The following is a 22,133-nucleotide window of genomic DNA, read 5'->3' as shown; positions in this document are numbered from 1 at the left end:
AGCAAGCTGCTGCTCCTCTGATTGGCTGATTGCTGTCTCTGTGTCCAATCAGGAAGCCTGAACCATTCTCCTCCCACTGAGAAGCTGCAGCTTTACTGGGAACACTGGATCTTTGCTTTGATGCTAACTGGGTTTAGTTCAATATGCTGACAGGAGATGAAATCACTACAAACATTTACTTACTTTAGATCATCTACAAGATCCTTCAGCTGCTGAACATCTGAATCCTTCAGGTTGTTTCCATACAGGTCCAGTTCTTTCAGATGGAGGCTGTTGGACTTCAGAGCTGAAGCCAAATAATCACAGCTGATCTTTGACAACCTGCAGCTCATCAATCTGAATAAAGAATAAAAGATGAGCTGAACCAACAGGATGCAGGTTAACCAGTCCAACAGAACCAGTTAAAGATTCTCATGAATATTAATGCCAACAAGCTGCTGCTTCAATAAAGACCTGCTGACTTCAGAACCAGAACCAGAACCAGAACCTGGTACTGGGTCGTGTTGTGTTGGAGGATTTTAGTCAGTAAAATCATTCCAGGTTCTGATCAAAGTGTTGAAGCATCAATCATTGATTATTGATTTGTTCCTGTCAGATTCCAGGATTCACTTTTCTAGACTGGGTTGAATGACCTTTGACCTGCTTCACATGAGGGGGATTTCTACACCAGGGGTCCGAATGCTGTCCTGTTCTGACCTCAGGTCAGCAGGTCCAACTCAGTTACACAGAGGGACTAAATTAAACTCTGGATCCAAGTCCAGGAACAAACTCAGAAAATATTGATTAGAACAGAAGAAATGAACTTTGATTTATGATCAATTATAAATAATTAATCACAGAAATATCAATAATTATATTATTAAAATACCTCAATGTCTCCAGTCTGCAGCCTTCAGTCTGTAGAAAACCACAGAGATCCTTCAGTCCAGAATCTTCCAGGTTGGTTCCGTTCAGGTCCAGTTCTGTCAGATGGGTCGGTTTGGACTTCAGAGCTGAGAACAGAGAAGTCCAGCTGGTCTCTGACAAACTGCATTTCTGCAATCTGAATAAAGAATAAAAGATGAGTTGAACCAACAGGATGCAGGTTAAAACTGAAATATGAACAAATAAATAATAAAAATGTAGAAAATTAATTTCCCTGAATGTAAAAGAAACTTGATGAACTGATTCCAACATCTGATCCAGTCAAACTGGTTTAAAGAGTCCAAACCAGCAGAACCAGAACATTTGATCAAAACAGAAACTCAAAGTTTTTCTAAAAGTTTCTCAGGATCTTAAATTCAGTCGGATGTTTTTTTCTCTCTCCATGTTTCCTTCCAGACTCTGTATTATCTGACTGCTCTGTACCATCATTTATCTACAGATATTTTATGTCTCCAGTTTTTGTTCATTAATCTATTAATGATTTTTTCTTGCTGGTTGTATTTTAACTGCAGCTCATTGCTAATTATGACAGATGTAAACAAGTTTATTTCAATCCGTCTAATTCAGCGTTTTACAATTTCCATTACAGCTCACATTCTGAAAGTTGATCATTTTCTCATTTTGTGCTGATTCAGTTACTGAAATATCAACTAGAAAATATTGAGTCTTTTCTCTGTCAGATTGATGAGGGTCATTTAGTTCAAGTTCTGAATCCTTCATCAGAGATGCTGCAGAAACGGGAACATTATCATAAAGGAACAACAGGATTGTGAAGATGAATCATTTTAAATCTATTTTCCAGGTTAAACATGAGAATGATTTCAGTGAACTGATGAAGCTTGTTGCATATAAAGGTAAGATCTCATTTCCTGTCCTACAAAATAAGAGCTGAATCAAGATGTTTGAACAAAATGACTTTAACACCAAAACCTTCACAAAGTCAGTATTTACTGCAGGACTGTTAATGAATTATCTTTCTATTATTTATGTCTCCTTAACAGAAATATCAATAATTATATTTGTTAGAGAATTTTCGGTATTATCATTTTGTTATTACTTTAGTTGAAATTCAGTCTGTTTAAAGTGTTCTCTTCCTTGTCTGTTTATCTTCAAGTGAGCAGTTGATTAGGTTACATGTTTACAACCTCTGTTCTTTTTACGACCTCTGCCCCCTTGACTGTTTTTCTTTGACAATAAAACAGGAGCTCGCGTGAAAGGAAATCAGAACTCTCTTTGAAAACAGCTTGGAGAAGCTGCTTCGGAGACTTCTCCTTTTGCAAAAGCTTTGTCATAAAATTCACATATACGTGTCTGTAGTTCTTTTATTTAGGTATATAGGAAAAGTACCCATCAATATTATTAAAATACCTCAATGTCTCCAGTCTGCAGCCTTCAGTCTGTAGAAAACCACAGAACTCCTTCAGTCCAGAATCTTCCAGGTTGGTTCTGGTCAGGTCCAGTTCTGTCAGATGGGTCGGTTTGGACTTCAGAGCTGAGAACAGAGAAGTCCAGCTGGTCTCTGACAAACTGCAGCCAATCAGTCTGAATAAAGAATAAAAGATGAGCTGAACCAACAGGATGCAGGTTAAAACTGAAATATGAACAAATAATAAAATATGGAAAATTGATTTAATTAAACCAGTCTGATTAACTTCCCTGAAAGTAAAAGAAACATAAAGAACTGGTTCTAATATCTGATCCAGTTAAACTGGTTTATAAAGTCCAAACCAGCAGAACCAGAACTTTTGATAAAAAAAAAAACTCTGAATAAGGTGAACTATTTCTTTACCAAACTGAAACATCTCCATCATTAATTAACATCATTTGAATTATTTTACACATTTTTGTTCATCAAAAACATTTTAAAATCAGAAAAACAAAGTTCAATAATCTCAAAGTCTGAAATAAGAAAATAATTCATTTAAAAAGGTAAAATATTTGAGATTTTACTCTGACAATTAAACAGGTTTTTGTGAGAAAAAAAATTGAATAAAATTATTAATTAAACTAATGATTAATTTATCAATGAATGATTTTATTGGATAAATAAATAAAACAAACCTCAGTTTCTTCACTTTACTGACTGAACTCTCCAGGATCTCAACCAGAGGCTTCAGATCAGAGTCTCCAAAGGATCGACCTCCCAGTATGAAGATCTGATTTATTTCCAGTTCAGTCAGATCTGGGTTGGTCTTCAGCGCTGAGGCCACAACTTCACATTCATCCTGATAGAGCAAACAGCCACCAAGTCTGTGATTAGAGAAGAAATAAAATCAGTTCTAATAAAATCAATCTGGATCAATAACAGACTAAAATATGATAACAGTGATGTCATCATCTGATCAACATCTGATCTTCAATTTACTGAGTTTGACCCCACAGAGAATCAGTTCAGTTCCTGGTTAAAGTCCAGGTTCTGGTTCTGGTTCTGGTCCAGGCTTCATGTCCTCAGACCTTCAGCTGCAGTCAGATGTTGAAGATCTTCTATCATCTGTGAAGGAAAGTTCAGTTTTCTCTGCAGCATCTGATGGAGCTGCAGCATCAGAGCCTCAAAGGAGCTGCAGCAGCTGATGAAGAGGCTGACTGAGCTGAATGAAGGAAACTACTGGAGATGATGGAGAGGAGGAGGAACTGCTCACAGCTGGGACTTGGACTAGACCCTTTGGCTCCTTGAGATCTTCCACCAGGCAGGAAGTGAGTTAGAAATGAAGTGAGCAGAGCAGGAAGCCCAGCCTGCTGTGGACCTCTGGCATCTCTGGGTTTGTTTAGCCAATATCTGCTGCAGCATCTAGAATCATCATCATCATTAATAATAGTAGGATATTCTATAGAAACAAAGTTCCCAGCAGCAGGTTATTAAATGCTGCCACAGAGGAAACTGGGAGCAGAAACCAAACACATGATGCTCCCAGTTCTGTCTCCGTTCATCTGCTGGATTTGATGCTTTAACAAAGTAGAAAGTGGACAGTCGTCAACCTGCTGCAGCTAAAAGCTTCAGATTGTTCTGGTCCTGCAGAGCAGCAGCAGAACCGGTCCTGCTGCTGCTTCAGGTCTGAACCTCTCAGACTGTTGATCTGAGAGGAACTGGGACAAACTGGTTGGAAGAGGGAACCATGTCTCTGCAGTGGTCTGTCCATCGTCTCAGAGGAACAAAGGTTTGGATGTCAGAAGAAATTGTTGCTAAACTCCTGAAGAGCTGAAGACCAAAACCCCTGGAGGAGACGGAGCGTTTGGGTCCAGCAGCATTTTCATGGTGAAGCAGTGAAAGTTCTCCAGTAACTAGAAGAGGCTGGGATGTCTAAAGAGTTGAAGCTCATGTCTCTCCAGGTCTTCATGGAGGACAGCTAACAGCTTCAACAAAGGCTGCAGATGAAGAGCTGATGAGGAAATGTTCCAGCTCTGGAAGCTCAGAGTTCTCAGAGCTTTGGGAGGATCTGACAGAAACCAGAACTTTTTCTGGACCAGACAACAATCAACACATTTTGGTCTCATTTACAAACTCAGAGGAAACTAGTGGGAGGAGGAAGAGGTGAGGATGATGATGGAATGAAGAAGATCAACACTGTTCACAAAGTTTCTAATTAAAGCAACGGTTTATTTTAATGGTTCAACTTTTCATTAAACCTAAACAATTATTTTATAAAAACAGTCAAAGATCCTAAAAGGTGAATTATGGAGTAGCGGCTCAATGAATGAAGAGAAGATTAAAGTTTAAAAAGTCTCTCTGACTGATTGGATCTTAGAGAAAATAGATTTTCTAGTTATGAAGGTTTTTATTCATTTCAACCTGAAAACTGATAAAAAGTTAAACATTTTTAAAATGATCAAAATGTGTAAAAACCAGAAGCTGCAGCTGTCCTGGATGATCTGAATGTTTAGATGTTTGAATGGATGAAATAATCCAGAGGATGAAGGAAGAAGTTAAAGACCAAAAACATCCAGAAGCAACTTGAAGAAGAAGAAGAAACAGGAGGACAATATTGCTGAATCAGCATCACACAATGAAAACATCTGGACTCACCGAGCCTTTCTGCAGTTCCTCACAGCTGGAACCAGTCTCAGTCGTTCATCCCATGATGTGTTGTACTTCTCCAGGTCCAACTCATCCAGAACCTCTGACATCAGCAGCATGAAGGCCAGAGCTGAACAGTCAGTATCTGAGAGCTCCTTCCCTGAATCCAGCAGCCGTTGGATCTCCTGATAAAATGAGAGATCGTTCATCTCCATCAGACAGTAGAAGATGTTGATGCTTCTGTCAGGAGAGATTCTATCAGTGTTCATCTTCTTCAGGTTGGTGATGATTCTCTGGATGGTTTCTGGACTGTTCTCTCTCTGACCCAGCAGATCTTCTAAGAAGCTCTGGCTGGACTCCACAGTGAGACCATGAAGGAAGCGGACAAACAGGTCCAGGTGGCCATTTTCACTGCTGAGGGATTTCTCCATGACTTTCTTCATAAACTCATCCAAAGATAAGGACAAATAATATTTTCCCAGCAACATCTTGATCACTTTTGTTTTCCTCCTGCTGGTGAAACAGTGGAGCATGTAGACTGCAGCCAGAAACTCCTGGATGCTCAGATGAACAAAGGAGTAAACTGATTTGTTGCTCACTCCTCTCTCTGTTTTAAACATTTCAGTGAAAACTCCTGAGTACAATGAAGCATCTTTGATGTTGATGCCACACTGTTTGAGCTCTTTGTCATAGAAGATCAGGTTTCCCTTCAGCAGCTGATCAAAAGCCAGTCTTCCTAGAGACTCAATCAGCTTCCTGTTCTCTCGACTCCAGATTGATTTTGTCTTTGTTCCTCTATCAAACTTTTCCTCCTTGATTTTGAGTTGAACCTTCAGGAACTCTATGTACATCTCAGTCAGGGTCTTGGGCAGATCTCCTCCCTCTCTGGTCTCCATCAGATTCTCCAGAACTTTAGCAGTGATCCAGCAGAAAACTGGGATGTGACACATGATGTGGAGAGTTTTTGATTTCTGGATGTGGGAGATGATCCTGTTGGCCTTCTCTTCATCATCTCTGAATCTCTTCCTGAAGTATTCCTCCTTCTGGGGGTCAGTGAACCCTCTGACCTCTGTTACCATGTCAACACACTGAGCAGGGATCTGATTGGCTGCTGCAGGTCGTGTGGTTATCCAGAGGAGAGCAGAAGGAAACAGTTTCCCCCTGATGAGGTTTGTCACCAAAACATCCAGTGAGCTGGACTCTGTAACATCAGTCAGGATCAGATTGTTGTTGAAATCCAGATCAAGTCGACTTTCATCCAGACCATCAAAGATGAACAGAACCTGAAACGTTTCAAAGCTGCTGATTTCTTTGGTTTTAGTGAAGAATTTATGAATCAGTTCTAATAAACTGAACTTTTCTTCTTTCAACATATTCAGCTCTCTGAAAGTGAATGGAAATATGAAATCAATGTTCTGGTTGGTTTTGCCTTCAGCCCAGTCCAGAGTGAACTTCTGTGTTAACAGTGTTTTATCAATGCCAGCCACTCCCATGGTCATCACTGTTCTGATTGGTTGATCTCTTCCAGGTGGGGTTTTAAAGATGTCTTCTCTTCTGATTGTTTCTTGTTTCCTGGATGCTGTTTCAATGTGTCTGACCTCATGTTCCTGGTTGACCTCTCTAGTTAACCCCTCTGTGATGTGGAGCTCTGTGTAGATCTGGTTCAGAACGGTTTTATTTCCATGTTCAGCGACGCCTTCAGAGAGACTCTGGAACTTCATCTTCAGAAACTCTTTAAGGTCAGGCTGATACTGAGCAACAATATCTGAAAAAACAAAGAAAAACAAACAAAATAAAAACAATCTGCAATATTCTAACAAGTAACTGGACTAATAAAGTGGCCAGTTTGGTTCTTCTACATAAACTATGAAGGAAACATAATTCAATAACTAGAGAAAACTCAATGAAAAGTATTCCAATGTCAGTCTCAGGGCCGGCCCAAGGCATACGCAAGCTAAACAGCCGTTTCGGGGCCCCTCGGTGGAGCTGATTTCTTTTAATAACGATTTGTATGTCATGACAATAACAAAAACACACAATTTCAACATGAAGTGATTTGTTTTTACAATATATTTGATAATGTATGTAGAAATTATTATTTTCTGGAAAAAAAGGAAAAAATGCTCCTGGGGCCCCCTGGTGGTCGCGGTAGGAACTGCACACTTCGCAGTAACATGAGCTGCCGTGCAGAGAGCATCCAAACGTCCAAAACTCCGGTCTGAAGAAAAGTTGGCAAAACAGAATCTCAGAAAAGGACTTATCCTTCAGGGAGACAGGAAAGAGGAAGAATAGAAAAAAGCAGAGATAAAGGTTTGTTTTAATGTGTTTTGGTAATGTAATGGTTATAAAAGAGATTTGTGAAGCTGCTAATAGAAAATGAGCTTTATAGCGACCTTGAACGGCTCAGTTCAACAGCCAAACATTTATGCTAGCGTCTTTGTGTGAAGATGAGTTTTAACTTGAAATGAGTTGATTCTCTTGCTTGGCTCTGTATATTTCTGAGGGGTTTTTTTGCATCTAAACAGCGTGTTTGACAACATTTGCTAAATCTATCCTATATTATACATGCATAGGATGTAATGCAAACAGCACCAGCAGAGCAGGGTGATGTTTTTGTTCAGGTAACAGTTATTTAGCAATCAATTTGAGAACGTGTAGACAGAATATTAAAAGTCTGGCCAACTCCTTATTGTCACTTTCTATTGAAACATAGAAATCTTAGTTACACAGTGATTATTAATAAAGCATAGCTGAGTTTAACTAATGTTACCTTGTATGTCACTTCTGACCCGTTACTGTTTTTGAAGTTCAGTGGGGAGTTTGTAACTGAGGTCTTTTATTTCCAGGGTTTCCCCCAGAAATCTTGTTCAGCCCGGCGGTCGGGGTGCCGAGGCGTCCACAGTGTTTTTGTATTAAAAGATGTTAAGATGACAGGAAATGTAAAAATATTAATGAATAATTAAATGTTACAGGACAAGATCATCAGTGAAATGATATTGAAAACCACAGCTATCGAGTCTTAAAAACAGGGGTCCCCAAAGTCGGTCCTCGAGGGCCATCCTGCATGTTTTAGTTCTCTCCCTGGTTTAACACACCTGGATCAAATGATCATCAGAAGGCCTAAGAAGAACACTGACATGCTGAAAAGGTTGTTGGTACTACCTGGTAGTGTCATGTGTTCTGGCCCATCTGCCTGCTTTGTTTTCCTCCTCAGCCCTTACCTCTCCAATCAGCTCATCTGGCTCACCTGCATGCTGCTGCACAATCAGGCTCATGTCATCCACCTGTTCACCAGCAGTTATATTCAGCCCTCAGGCAGGCAGACGGTGCCAGATTTTGAAAGCCTTTGTGTGAGTAGATATCCAGCGTTTCCTCTGTACCTGACCACGATCTTGACCACTTTTTGCCTCTCGGAGTTTACTGCCCTGTCTAGCCCTTGTCGGATTTTCTACTGGATTCTGGTTTCCGGACGTGACCCTGTTTCTGCTTTTTGACTTCTGCCTCTGCCTCGCCCCTGGATTTGTCCACCTGAAATTGCCTGCACGTGCTGGACCCTTTGCTGTACCCTGACCACTGATCTTCGCCTGTTCCTCAGATAAGTTACCTCTTACTGCCTTTTCATCCTGACCCCTCTCCCAGATCAACCCCAAGGGACTGCTTGTTGTCACAAGCTACCTAGACTGTGTTTTTCCCTCCCACTACACCTCTAGAAGAAGCTCCTGTCCTGTTACTGGGGGTTGCCGGTCCCATATCCTGATTCCTCATTAAAGGCTTGTTTCTTTAACTTTGTGTCTGACTGAAATTTCGGGTCCTCAGCTCTGATCGTTACAGAAAAATCTGGCCATTAAAGATGGACTCTTCGTCAGCACAACAGTGGCGCACCAATGTTGACGATTCAATTAATCGGCTTAATGCGGGCATGAATGAAATCATTACCATGCTTCGTGACATGTCTCCTTCTCATGAGCAGGCACAACCACAGGCCCCTCCCCAGCCAGCTCCGATGGGCCCTGCGTTCCAGCCTGCTGCTGTTAAGGAGCCTCGTCTGACCCCTCCTGAGCTGTTCAAGGGAGACTCTGACCAGTGTCGTGCTTTTCTCACGCAGTGTGAGATTCACTTCGAGCTGCAGCCCTCCTCTTTCCCTACTGAACGTTCAAGAGTAGCTTTTGTGATCTCACTTTTGTCCGGCAAGGCCAAACAGTGGGGTACAGCAGAATGGCAGAATGAATCAGTTTCCTGTTTGACCTACTCTGCATTTTCTAAGGAACTGATTAGGGTTTTTGACCCCATCCTCCCTGAGAGAGAGGCAGCTAGGGGCCTACTTTCCTTAAAACAGGGAAGTAAGAGCGTGGCTTCTTATATCATTGACTTTCACTTGTTATCTGCTGACAGTAACTGGAATCAGGAGGCATTAATGGATGTGTTCATGCAAGGTCTTAGTGAAGATATCAAGGATGAGTTGGCCACTCGAGATTATCCTAAATCTCTCAAGGACCTTGAGGACTTGGCAACTAGGATAGATCTTCGTCTCACTGAGAGGAGAAGGGAGAGACGTCACAGAGGGGGCTCATCTGCTCCATTCTGCTACTCGGGCCCCCGTTCCGAAGCACCAAGCTTCCCCCTCCCCTCAGCTGAAGCACCAGATCCTGAGCCGATGCAGCTGGGGAGAACAAAGATTTCCATGGAGGAACGTTCTCGCAGAAGGCAGTTTAATTTATGTTTTTATTGCGGAGGCAAGGGTCACATGGCTGCCAAATGTCCGTTAAAAGGTCAGGCTCAGTAGATGAGAGGAGAGAGCTACTGAGCCATCGTCGTTGGTCCATCTCCTCATCATTTTCTTTCTCTGCTAACATTGTGGTCTCCTCCATCCCCCACCAGGTATCAGTCTTCATTGACTCAGGAGCTGATACTGAGTTTATGGATGAGTCTTTTGCCAAGGGCCTAAATATCAAACTCCTCACTACTCCATCGATCCATAATGTTCTGGCTTTGGATGGACATCCTATTAGCCGGTCCCACCTCATCACAGAAAAGGTCAGTCTGACGCTTGGGGGTAATCATAAGGAGGAGATTGTTTTTATTATTATCCAATCACCACAACTACCCATTGTTTTGGGGGCCTCATGGCTTAAGAAACACAACCCTCACATCGACTGGCAGGCCAAGGAGATCTTGGGCTGGTCAAAGTCCTGCTCTGCCACTTGTTTGCTTTCCGCTTGCACCCCTTCTGTTCCAGACAATGCCATTGAGGAGACTTACCCTGACTTATCCAGGGTGCCATCTGATTACCATGACCTGAAGGAGGTGTTCAATAAGTCCCGGGCCACTGCGCTTCCCTTTCATAGGCCCTACGATTGTGCCATTGAGCTCCTTCCAGGTACGTCACCCCCTAAAGGGCGTTTATATTCACTGTCTGCTCCCGAGAACGAGGCAATGAGGAGATATGTCGAGGACTCCCTCAAGGCTGGAATCATTCGGCCATCCTCATCTCCTGCTGGTGCAGGGTTTTTTTTTGTTGGCAAGAAGGATGGGTCTCTAAGGCCATGTATAGATTACAGGGGCCTTAATGCCATTACAGTTAAGAATCGGTATCCTCTTCCCCTCATGAATTCTTTTGATCAGATTCAGGGAGCCAAGTTTTTCACAAAGTTAGACTTGCGCAATGCATACCATCTTGTTCGCATCAGAGAAGGAGATGAATGGAAGACCGCATTCAACACCCCCACTGGTCATTATGAGTATTTGGTCATGCCTTTCGGGTTAACCAATGCACCAGCGGTCTTCCAAGCTCTGGTCAATGATGTCTTGAGGGATATGGTTGGGCAGTTTGTATTTGTCTACCTGGATGACATTCTTATCTACTCTCGGGACCTGGATTCCCACAAGTGCCATGTTCGATCTGTTCTTCTTCGTCTTCTCCAGAATCACCTTTTTGTTAAGGCGGAGAAATGAGTTTCACACTACTACCACCTCTTTTCTGGGCTACATAATCTCACCCGACAAGGTGATCATGGATCCCTCTAAGATTTCAGCTGTTGTAGAATGGCCCACGCCCACTGACCGCAAACAGTTGCAGAGATTTCTTGGATTTGCAAACTTTTACCGGCGCTTCATTCGCAACTATAGCCAAGTAGCATCTCCACTTCATGCCATCACCTCGTCCAAGGTCCAGTTTACGTGGAGCAAACAGGCAGATGAGGCCTTCACTAAACTGAAAACCCGGTTCACCACTGCTCCTATTCTTCGGTCCCCTGACCCTGCAAGGCAGTTCATTGTGGAGGTCGATGCTTCTAGCACTGGGGTAGGTGCTGTCCTTAGTCAGAGAACCTCTGATGGTCGGATTCATCCTTGTGCTTTCTTTTCTAGGACTTTATCCAGCGCTGAACGTAACTATGATGTGGGGGAAAGAGAACTGTTGGCTGTTAAGTTAGCCCTTGAGGAATGGAGACACTGGCTGGAGGGGGCCAAAGACCCATTTCTCGTTTGGACAGACCACAAGAACCTGGAGTACTTGAAGGCAGCAAAACGACTCAATCCCAGACAAGCGAGGTGGGCTCTGTTTTTTGGACGGTTTAATTTTGCGCTCTCTTACAGACCTGGGACCAGAAACACAAAACCAGATGCCTTGTCAAGAATTTGTGAATCCTCTGATTTGAGGGCGAGTGGTGCAGAAGGTTTCATCCTCCCTGACTCAGTAAGGCTGACGGTGACCATGTTGGAGCTGGAGAAGGAGGTCAGGGAGGCGACTCAAGACCTACTGGTTCCAGCCTCATGCCCCTCGGACAGACTGTTTGTCCCAGAACACCTGGTTCCCAAGGTACTCAAGTTCTGCCATAAGTCCCGTCTGTTTTGTCATCCAGGCATCAGTAAAACCTTACAGATTGTTCAGTCTCAATTCTGGTGGAGCTCCCTAACCAAGGATGTTAAGGAATTCATTACGGCCTGTCATCAATGCTGTCAAGCCAAGTCATCTCGGCGCCCACCCTCAGGACTGCTGCGGCCCCTTCCCATCCCATCCCGCCCTTGGTCACACATTGCCATGGACTTTGTCACTGGTTTGCCTGTTTCTAATGGTTTCACTGTCTTGTTAACCGTCATTGACAGATTCTCTAAGATGGTCCATCTGGTCCCCCTCAAGACACTCCCTTCTGCAAAGGAGATGGGGGAGATTTTGGCACAGGAGGTGTTCCGCCTCCATGGGCTCCCTACGGACATTGTCTCAGACAGGGGACCTCAGTTCGTCTCTCGCTTTTGGAAGGAGTTTTGTGCCATGCTTGGCATATCCGTCAGTTTGTCGTCAGGTTTCCATCCCCAGACTGATGGACAGACCGAGAGGGCTAACCAGGAGATTGAGACCAAACTCCGTATCCTTTGTGACGCTGACCCCACAAGGTGGTCACACAACCTGCCATGGGTGGAACAGGCCTTAAATGCTCTTCCCTCAAGCTCCACTGGTCTTTCACCCTTCTACATTGTCCACGGGTTCCAGCCACCAGTGTTCACTATTCAGGAGAGGGAGGCTAAAGTACCCTCTGCTCATGCTGCGCCATGAGGTGCCAACGGGTTTGGAGAAGGGCAAGGAAAGCCATGATCAAGACATCAGAGGTGCAATCCAGGTCTGCCAATCGCCGGGTTCCTGCACCAACCTACCAGGTTGGCCAGAAGGTCTGGCTGTCTTCCAAGGATCTCCCCCTACGGGTGGAGAGTCGGAAGTTGGCACCTCGTTTCATTGGTCCCTTCCCAATCTCAAAGATTGTGAACCCGGTAGCGATCCGCCTACAGCTGCCCGTTCCATGAGAATTCACCCTACATTCCATGTGTCCCGGGTCAAGCCCTACACCGTGCCTCGTCTTGAGCCCGCCTCCAGGCCCCTCCTCCCGCCCGGTTCCTGGATGGAGACCCCATCTACAGTTCGCCGCATCCTCCGGTCCAGGAGGAGGGGACGTGGCCTCCACTACCTGGTTGATTGGGAAGGCTATGGACCAGAGGAACGGACCTGGATTCCTGGACGTTTTGTCATTGACAAGACCCTCCTGAGGGACTTCCACCGCCGCCACCCTGACCAACCTAGAGGTCCGTCGGGAGCCGGACCTTAGGAGGGTACTGTCATGTGTTCTGGCCCATCTGCCTGCTTTGTTTTCCTCCTCAGCCCTTACCTCTCAATCAGCTCATATGTCTCACCTGCATGCTGCTGCACAATCAGGCTCATGTCATCCACCTGTTCACCAGCAGTTATATTCAGCCCTCAGGCAGGCAGACGGTGCCAGATTTTTGAAAGCCTTTGTGTGAGTAGATATCCAGCGTTTCCTCTGTACCTGACCACGATCTTGACCACGTTTTTGCCTCTCGGAGTTTACTGCCCTGTCTAGCCCTTGTCGGATTTTCTACTGGATTCTGGTTTCCGGACGTGACCCTGTTTCTGCTTTTGACTTCTGCCTCTGCCCCCTGGATTTGTCCACCTGAAATTGCCTGCACGTGCTGGACCCTTTGCTGTACCCTGACCACTGATCTTCGCCTGTTCCTCAGATAAGTTACCTCTTACTGCCTTTTCATCCTGACCCCTCTCCCAGATCAACCCCAAGGGACTGCTTGTTGTCACAAGCTACCTAGACTGTGTTTTTCCCTCCCACTACACCTCTAGAAGAAGCTCCTGTCCTGTTACTGGGGGTTGCCGGTCCCATATCCTGATTCCTCATTAAAGGCTTGTTTCTTTAACTTTGTGTCTGACTGAAATTTCGGGTCCTCAGCTCTGATCGTTACAGGTAGAGAACTAAAACGTGCAGGATGCCGGCCCTCCATGACCCACTTTGGGGATCCCTGTTTTTAAACTTAAAAAAAAAACAAATGAAAAAAATTCAATTAAATTGAATATCAATTATTTGCACTTCTGTTAAATCCAAATTAAGTCCATAAGACCCCCCAGGCCTTCAGGGGCCCATAAATGGTAACATTTTAACACAGACCATAGATATAGAAATGTAACATTTGTTAATTGAGATTATCAATGCTGCTCAATTTGATTTAATAGTTTCAGCATACATAAATTCATAGATTTTAAATTCTTATTATTTTATAAAGTTTTTATTTTTTTTCCGCAGCGCTAGTGGCTCACATTTTTGTGACAGTAGCCAGACAGGAAAGAGGGCGGAAGACATGCGGCAAAGGTCGCCGGGACTGGGAGTTGAACCCGCGACATCCGCGTCGAGGACTAAAGCCTCCAAGCGTGGGGCGTGCTAACCACCTGCACCACCACAGCACGCCCCAAAGATTTTTAATTATTTAACATTTAAATGTAAGATTTTAAGGAGCTGGCAAGTTTATTTTGTAAAAGTTCAACAAACAATCTTCATTGTTAGATTGTTTAGTTACCATAGCAACAGTCTGATGCGGTTTTAACGAGAGCAGCAAAAACTGTTTTAGTTTTTGAGCTTTGTGGAACGAGTTCTTCAAATCTCCACACAGCCACGGGAAATAAATCTGACTAAGTAGACAAAACATTTGATATGGTTTGATGGATCATGTAACTGGAAAAATGATATAATAAAATAAAACCAGCGTGATGTGTGGCTATGAGGCAAAGCTCCTTTACTGATGTTGCACATGTTTCAGTGACGTAGCTGCAGCAGCCCAACAGAAGCTGCAGCAGCCCAACAGAAGCTGCAGCAGCCCAACAGAAGCTGCAGCAGCCCAACAGAAGCTGCAGCAGCCCAACAGAAGCTGCAGCAGCCCAACAGAAGCTGCAGCAGCCCAACAGAAGCTGCAGCAGCCCAACAGAAGCTGCTGGTCAGATGTGTGCTAATGCTATCTCTCCTTCAGTAATGTGTCAAGAAATCTGGTATGTGAGTGTGAGATCTGTCCAGGTTCATGCAGAAAAACGGATCATAAAAAGCCTAGGGGACTGCCACAGCCTTGTGTGTTGATTAATAATGATTTCATAATGTGTAATGTCTGTAACGATAAACCAAAATCAAGTAATCTATGGTTATTGAATTGCAATAGAAATAAGAGAAGAAAAAGGCTTGTGTGTGCGAGCAGCTGCGAGCAGCTGCGTTTCCTGTCCATATCCTGTCAGTGGTTACTGCTGCGGATTCTCAGAGAGTTCTAAAAATAAGAAACGGCAGACTTTAGTTTCTAAAAAGTCACAAAAAGTCGTAAGCCAAGAAGATGCTGGAGATTTTAGTTAACAATAGTTATAGTTATCTTTAGAATAAATCACTTAAGAGAAAATCTAGACCAAACAGTAGACTTGAAGGTTAATGCAGGAAGAGCAGTTTCCAGCCGGCAGATTTATAAAAATAGTTCAGACTATTACTTAGCATGAAAGTTTAATTATAAATTTTATGATAAAATCTAGTTATCATAACATTATGAATGATTGATAAATCAGAGAAGTAAAATAAGTTATAAATGTGATTCTTATTCTGAACTTGAGATGTGAGTTTGGAGGATGTAGCTATCTGGTAGAGGTCGGGTGGCTTCCTGTTGCTCAGAGTCAACCGCCTGCTCAGGAAAGAAGTCATACGCCTGACCCGAGTTGCAGGTGTCACAAGTGCATTAGTTCGTGGTCGGGTCATGGTGACCCAGGTTCTGGCTTCCTGCTTGCGCAAGTCAACCGCCCACGTGGAAAAAGAGACACGTGGAGAGTGGGGGTCTGGGGGCGCAATCATGAAGTCACGCACAGATGCTCTTTTTCTCTCTCTCTCTGTACACCCACATGGAGAGGGAGGCAAAGTATAAAAGCACGAGACCGAAGTGACACGAGGTTCTTCGTCCCCCGGCTGAGACTCGACACAAGTGCAGCAAGAAGACCGGCAGAGGACCACATCCTGGAACCAAGAAAAGCACTTCATAAGGAGTACGACGGAGCACCTCACGCCGGACTAACAGGACGGAGATCCACTGATCCATTGCCTTGGTTCCTCATTGGATTTCCATACTCTGCACTCGACCCAGCGATCTCAAAATACATCGCACAGACTTGGGGAATTGAACAAAAGTCACAGGATCGACCAAGAGCTGTTCGGTTGGATATAACAGACAGTTCACTTTGTTTCATTTCCAAAAGAGGATTCATTTTTCGCGGAGAAGGATTCTGACCAAGGACTTCTGTTGCCGAGATCCAATTCCATCGATGGGTATGAGTTTTGCTGCACCCCAAAGCCTTATTTTATAGATGACAGTATAGGGAGGTTATTTAGAGAAAGGTTAAATTGATCTAAATAATTATTGATTTTCTTTGTATGGTAACCTCAAGTAAATTCTGTATGCCTGTCATTTTCCCTGCTAAAGCTTGCTTAATAAATGCATATAATATAAAATTCTAATCAGGTTGTGGACCTCGAAATTAATTGAGTCATTTGAATCACAGTTCTTCTATTTATAGTAAAACCAGTATACATGATTCTAGTAATGTGGTGGCTTCAGACTTTCCTTTGGTGAGTGTAAATAATGGCCCTGGGACTTAATTTTAATCCTAGTCACTAAAATTATCTAGCCGGTTCCAAGTGCTGTTATATTTTTTAGAAAGGAAGCTACCGTTAACAGAAGTGGTTATTGAAATTATGCAGCTGTCTGGGCTACTCAGCTGATTGTTTCTTAACTGTAACGGGTCATAACTTCTGGATCGAAGGTAGTGAGAGCTAGACGAGTTCCTTTCGCCACCGGTTTAAATAGATTATCTCTTATAGATCTTATTCAGGGTAAGACCCAGGTCTTAGAGATTTTCCGGACCTGTTAGACCACATATGTCAGAGTCAAGAAGATTGACACATCCGGCCCGCGAGAAGATTTTCTACGGCCCCTGGGATGATCTTGATTTATTATTAGAACCGGCCCGCAGCAAGCCGGCACCCCGTCTGAAAAAATGCGAGATGCACCCCCGTTCGATCCTCTGAGCACCCCCGTTCGATCCTCACAACGCGCGCCCCCCCCCCGTTCGATCCTCACAACGCGCGCACCCCCCCCCCCCCCCCCGTTCGATCCTCACAACGCGCGCACCCCCCCCCCCCCCGGTCCGCAGGAAATTTACGAAGGCTTGGGCCGGTCCGCTGCACTAGACCAAATGCGTCATTTAAAAAAATCTCAATGAACATTCGATCAGTCCGGCCCTCGGCTTGTAGCTAAATTTTTTATTTGGCCCTCCGTCCATTTGACTTTGACACCCCTGTGTTAGACAGAGAACTGGTCAGTAGTCAGCCCCGAGGAGTTGAGAGGAGAGGGCGAGGCTGGCTATTGCATAGTAACAAACAAATGTTTCATCCATCCATTTTCTATACACCCTTCCTCCCTAATGGGGTCGGGAGGGTTACTGGTTCCTATCCCCAGCTAACGTTCCGGGCAACAGGCGGGGTCACCTTGGACAGGTCGCCAGTCTGTCGCAGGGCTCAGTAATGTTTATAGCATTAAAATACTTTTAACTGATTTTGTGATGCATAAAAATGTAATGTCAACTGTTACTAAGTTGATTTAAAGAGTTTGGGTTTGGTTAGAGTGAAAAGTTCAATCAATCAATCAATCAGCTTTATTGTCAATTCCTCTTAAATGTCCAGACATACAAGGGAATGGAAATGACTTTTCTCACTATCCCACAGTGATACAAGACAGGGCGTTACTAACATTGAGTAACAATTAAAGTCACAGTCTAACTAAAATTATCCTAAGCAATTAATAAATAGATGCACAATAACTAGACATATAGTGTAAAAAGTTTTACAACTGAAAATGTATATGTATATATATAAGTATATAGAGATATACAGATTTAAAAGTGGCGGAAAAGCAGAGTTTGAGTGCCGAATTTGCCCTCTGTGTTAGGAGGAAGGGCAGTTGTGCAAGGTTCTGGGTTTCTTCTTCATCTTCTTCGCCGCTTTGATGTTGAGGGGAGGGAGTTCAGCATCCTCACAGCCTGATGGATGAAACTGTTGGAGAGTCTGATGGTGCGGGAGCAGAGGCTTCTATATCTTTTCCCAGAGGGCAGGACACTGAACAGTTTGTGGGCAGGATGGTTTACATCTCCCACAATCTTGACCGCTTTCTGGGTGAGTCGGGTGGTGTACAGGTCTTGCAGGGCAGGGAGTGGGGTACCAATGATCTTGGAGTCTGTTTTCACAATGCGCTGCAGGGCTTTTCTGTTCTGTTCTGTGCAGCTTCCACCCCACACTGTGATGCAGCTAGTCAGGGTGCTTTCTATGGTGCCTCTGTAGAAAGTGCTCAAGATGGGTGGTGGAGCACTTGCCTTCTTGACCTTGCGCAGGAAGTAGAGACGTTGTTGGGCCTTCTTCACAAGTGATGTAGTGTTGGTGGTCTTGGAGAGGTCTTCACAGATGTGCACCCCAAGGAATTTTGTGCTGCCTACTCTCTCTACTACTGTTGCTTTCATGAAGTTTGCCTGAGATTTTCCCTCCAAAATGTTTTTCTAGGACACTGTACAGGATCTGCCTACGTCCTGCCCGCTGGCCGAGTGTCACACACTGCTGGAGATTATAGGTATGTGCTAAAAACACACTGTTACCTGTTGTGGTATTATGTCTTTTCATTTCAAGACTGCATTTTAGAACATGCCTCTTGTGCATCTTTTTACAATTTGAGTGATATTAATACTGTCTTAATTAATATTAAATATACTCATTGTATTATTATCTTTGTTTATCTGGTGTTTAGTGAAATGTCTTACCTATATATTCATTTGGTTCATTATGCTGGGAATGATTTTGCATTTATTAATTGTTGCTGTTGACCTATATTCCCAGTCACAGACTGGTTTACAACTATGGCCTTAAAGATGGTTGAAGTGGAAGCTGACACAAGAAACTTCATGGTGTGTGAAAAGGTTAAAGTTTATAGGTTGTTTCCATCATGAGGTGAGAGTCCCAGAGTACTGCTGGGTTTCTGAAGGGCGTCTCAGAGTCTGGAGATCCTTATTCAGCAGAGATCTGCTCTATAGAGGCCGGAGACGATGCTGTGCTGCAGCATGCAGAGATCTTGGTAAAGTGCAGCTTGATGAGCTGAAACTGTAGTAACCTAAGACAATCAGCTGTTTGAGGTGAAACTGAACGTTGACAGCTGGTGATAACAGTCTGATGGTTCCCATCATCTGCAGCTGATCCACAACAGCGACTGATGCAGGAGGAAAACATGCAATGATGTTGATGAATGTTGTGATAAACCCTGCATTGCTTCCTCTTAATATGCATATTGCATTCATTGACATCGGGACTATAAGAGAAGAGATAATTTTACATTTAGCATTCTTGCTGTCTTAGAAAATGTTTAATTCCCCTAAACCAGTGTTTCTCAATTCCAGTCCTCAGTTCTGCTCTGCATGTTTTAGTGTCTCTATTTCAGAAGAGCTGATCCAAATGATTGCATGACCTCTTCTGCAGTCATCAAGTCCTGCAGAAGCCTGTTAATCCCCACAGATTCAATCCAGGTGTGTGACAGTAGGGAAACACCTAAAACGTGCAGGGCAGGGGGACCTGAGGACCGGAATGAGAAACTCTGCCCTAAACTAATGTTTCTTGAGTAAAGTTGGTCTGTCTTGCAGTTTTGGTTATTCATGCTCTTATTTTGAAGTGGCTAAAGAATGTTAAAGCAGTTCTGTTTCCTGTCTAGATATTTAGGGTTCTGAGCGGACGGCCAATGAAAGGCTGATCGTCTGCTCCTAGCAGATCAGGGAACCCTGTTGTTTTTCCATTCATGTTTCCTTTTTCCTAATTTGTCTTCTGCTCTAAAACTCATATTGCAGCATGAAATTTATTACAACTTTTACTTGTTATTCGGTTCAGTACCCACAACACTCAGGGTTTCCTCCAGAGTATTATAAGCCTGGCAGCCCACCATGCTTTACATACCCCACTGCCAGGCTAAGCTTTGTGTGTTTTGTTTTTATTAAAAAGAAAACATTTATTTTTGTTTAATATATATTCTTTAATTAGCCTGACTGCAAGCGTCTCTTCTGTGGTGAGAATTTTAGTGGCAGGGCAGAATTATTCCTGAAAGAAAGAAAGATGTGATTTGAGTTTCTCTGTGTTTATTTTGAGTTCCTGTGTCTCTGTCTCTGTGTTGTCCTGTCTCCCCTTGATTAGTTCCCAGGTGTGTCTCGTTCCTTGTTTACCCTCTGTGTATTTAACCCCACCTGTGTCCTTTGTTCCTCGTAGGGTCCTTGTCAAAGCTGTCGTGTGTTGTCATTGGTCCTTCATATGTCCTGTTACTACCAGTGCTGAGCCTCTGCCTTTCGCTCTGCTGTCAGGATTTTGGACTGTTTTTGATTTGTTTGTACCTCATTCTCATCATTAAAGCCACCTTTTTTCTTCTCATCCTGGTTCCATCGCGTTCTGCCTCACCACTTATCACCGCACTTCATGACAGATGTGTTTATAGTTTTTAATAGTGGATGCATTGAACAAGGAGCGCGCCAATCAGACCTCTGAAGTTTACAGGTTGCTCATATAGAATCACCTATATGGACATTTATATCAACCATCTGTGAGGATGAGAATCCATGTTTCTTTGTAGAATTTATCAAGGAAGAAGTGAAATTTAAATCCACTGCTTTTGTTCTGCTCACGCAGTGTCACTGTTCACAGATACATTTAAAACAGGGGTCTCAAACTCCAGTCCTCGAGGGCCACAGTCCTGCAACTTTTAGATGTGCCTCTGCTGCACCACCTGAATAGAATAATTAAGGCTCTGGAGAACTGGTCTACACAAGGTGGAGGTAATTAAGCCATTTCATTCCAGTGTTTTGTACCTGTAGCACATCTAAAAACTGCAGGACTGCGGCCCTCGAGGACTGGAGTTTGAGAACTCTGATTTGAAGGTTTGCATTGAGCGTGTGGTGAGAATTCTGTGTTTCTGCTCTGGTAAAGTTTGAGTTCCTGGTTAGTCGGCGTGTTATGGCCACCCCATTTATCGGTGCTGATTTAATTAATTTTGGGTGATCAGTAATTGGACGATTTTTCCATGTGAAGCTGATCTTATTCACCGATGTTATCAACCTCAGCAAAGGTCTAGTCTCTCCCAGCTTTTCTCTTCTCCTGTGAGAGAAGTTTCACTAACAAATTGGCCAACCAGGTCATATCTGCACTTTTACAGTTTACAATAATCACTCATTGTTGCCAATTTAGCAACTTTCTTGATAATATAGAGCAACATTTCAAGACAAAAAAATAGTATCGGCAAAAATGGAAATTGGGCAATCAACAGTAACTGGTGTCTCCAGCAGGGGACACTGTCCTAGTCAAAGTCTGCAGCTGCTTCTTCAGGACTCTGGTCCCTGATTGTCCTGAACCTCCTGATCTGGTTCCTCCTCTTCCTCACTCATTACATCACATTGACCTTTGACCTTCTAATCAGCCAATCATCGCTATTGATCACCACCAATCATCTGATTGGAAAAATCAAACATTAATGCCACTGACCTTTGACCTGGAGATGAACCCGTTTCATCATCAGGATGACTCGTTTCCTGATGGAGACTCTGCAGGTGTAGATCCCGCTGTCTGCAACTGAGGGACGTTCCAGAGTCAGACTGAGGTCTTTAGTCTTCAGTGGGTCCATTCATCCTGGTTCTGTTGCTGCTGGTCAGGTTCTGTCCTTCAGGATCATCAGAACCGTTTGGATGCCCATGGAACAAGTTGTTGTCTCTGTCCCTCCACTCCACTCTAGCGCTCCAGGCAGGCAGACGTTGGTTTTGCAGGGCAGCAGGACAGATTTAACTCCTGAATTCACCTTCAGTGAAACTGAGAGACAAAGAGGACAAGATGCGACAGACTGACAGACAGACAGATGGAGTTCCTCCTGGACCAGGATGAACCCATCAGGTCAGAGACCATGAAGGTGTTTCTGGTGAAAATGTTTCCTTGTAACTGAGACGTTCAAGTCAGAGAAAAATCCGACAGCAGTGTTTCGTCTCCAAGACAGTTTGGTGATGAAACTGTTCTGAAGGCAGGACTGAATTGTAGTTTCTATCTTTGCCACTAGGGGGCAGCAGCCATTTAGTGAGTAAAGTTTTGTTCAGATGTGAAATAAAGTTCAGTTATCAGTGCAGATCAGTTGAAGTTGTGTTTGTAGGTAGTTTATGTGATATTTATGACCATCAGACTGGTAAGATACAATCTATTTGTGTTTCAGAAGAATAATGTTTGTATTTTATTACTTAAAATGGTGAATTCTGTTATGTAGAGTTTTTATCTTTTAC

General features: G+C 43.6%; 2 protein-coding genes across 5 annotated transcripts in view; both read right to left on the bottom strand.

The window, feature by feature from the left end:
* LOC122827331 (NLR family CARD domain-containing protein 3-like) overlaps window positions 1-22,133 on the bottom strand; it is a 400,427-nt gene that overhangs the window by 275,614 nt on the left and 102,680 nt on the right. The gene's annotated exons all lie outside the window — the stretch shown is intronic.
* Window positions 1-22,133, bottom strand: part of LOC122827327 (NLR family CARD domain-containing protein 3-like) — a 77,124-nt gene that overhangs the window by 38,150 nt on the left and 16,841 nt on the right. Inside the window, exons 8-11 of one of the 4 annotated variants that reach the window (XM_044110136.1) lie at window positions 4,946-5,382; window positions 2,986-3,174; window positions 2,293-2,466; window positions 184-336 (exon numbers count right to left, since the gene is read on the bottom strand). The exons of 2 other annotated variants lie outside the window; for them this stretch is intronic. In XM_044110136.1, coding sequence (XP_043966071.1) covers window positions 184-336; window positions 2,293-2,466; window positions 2,986-3,174; window positions 4,946-5,382 — 953 coding nt within the window. The remainder of the gene's footprint in view (window positions 1-183; window positions 337-2,292; window positions 2,467-2,985; window positions 3,175-4,945; window positions 5,383-22,133) is intronic. One more of the 4 variants, XM_044110135.1, reaches the window with a different exon arrangement.

This window comes from Gambusia affinis, linkage group LG24 (assembly GCF_019740435.1).
Source record: "Gambusia affinis linkage group LG24, SWU_Gaff_1.0, whole genome shotgun sequence".
In the NCBI taxonomy this organism is placed as follows: domain Eukaryota; kingdom Metazoa; phylum Chordata; class Actinopteri; order Cyprinodontiformes; family Poeciliidae; genus Gambusia; species Gambusia affinis.
This window is presented reverse-complemented; position numbering and strand designations above follow the sequence as displayed.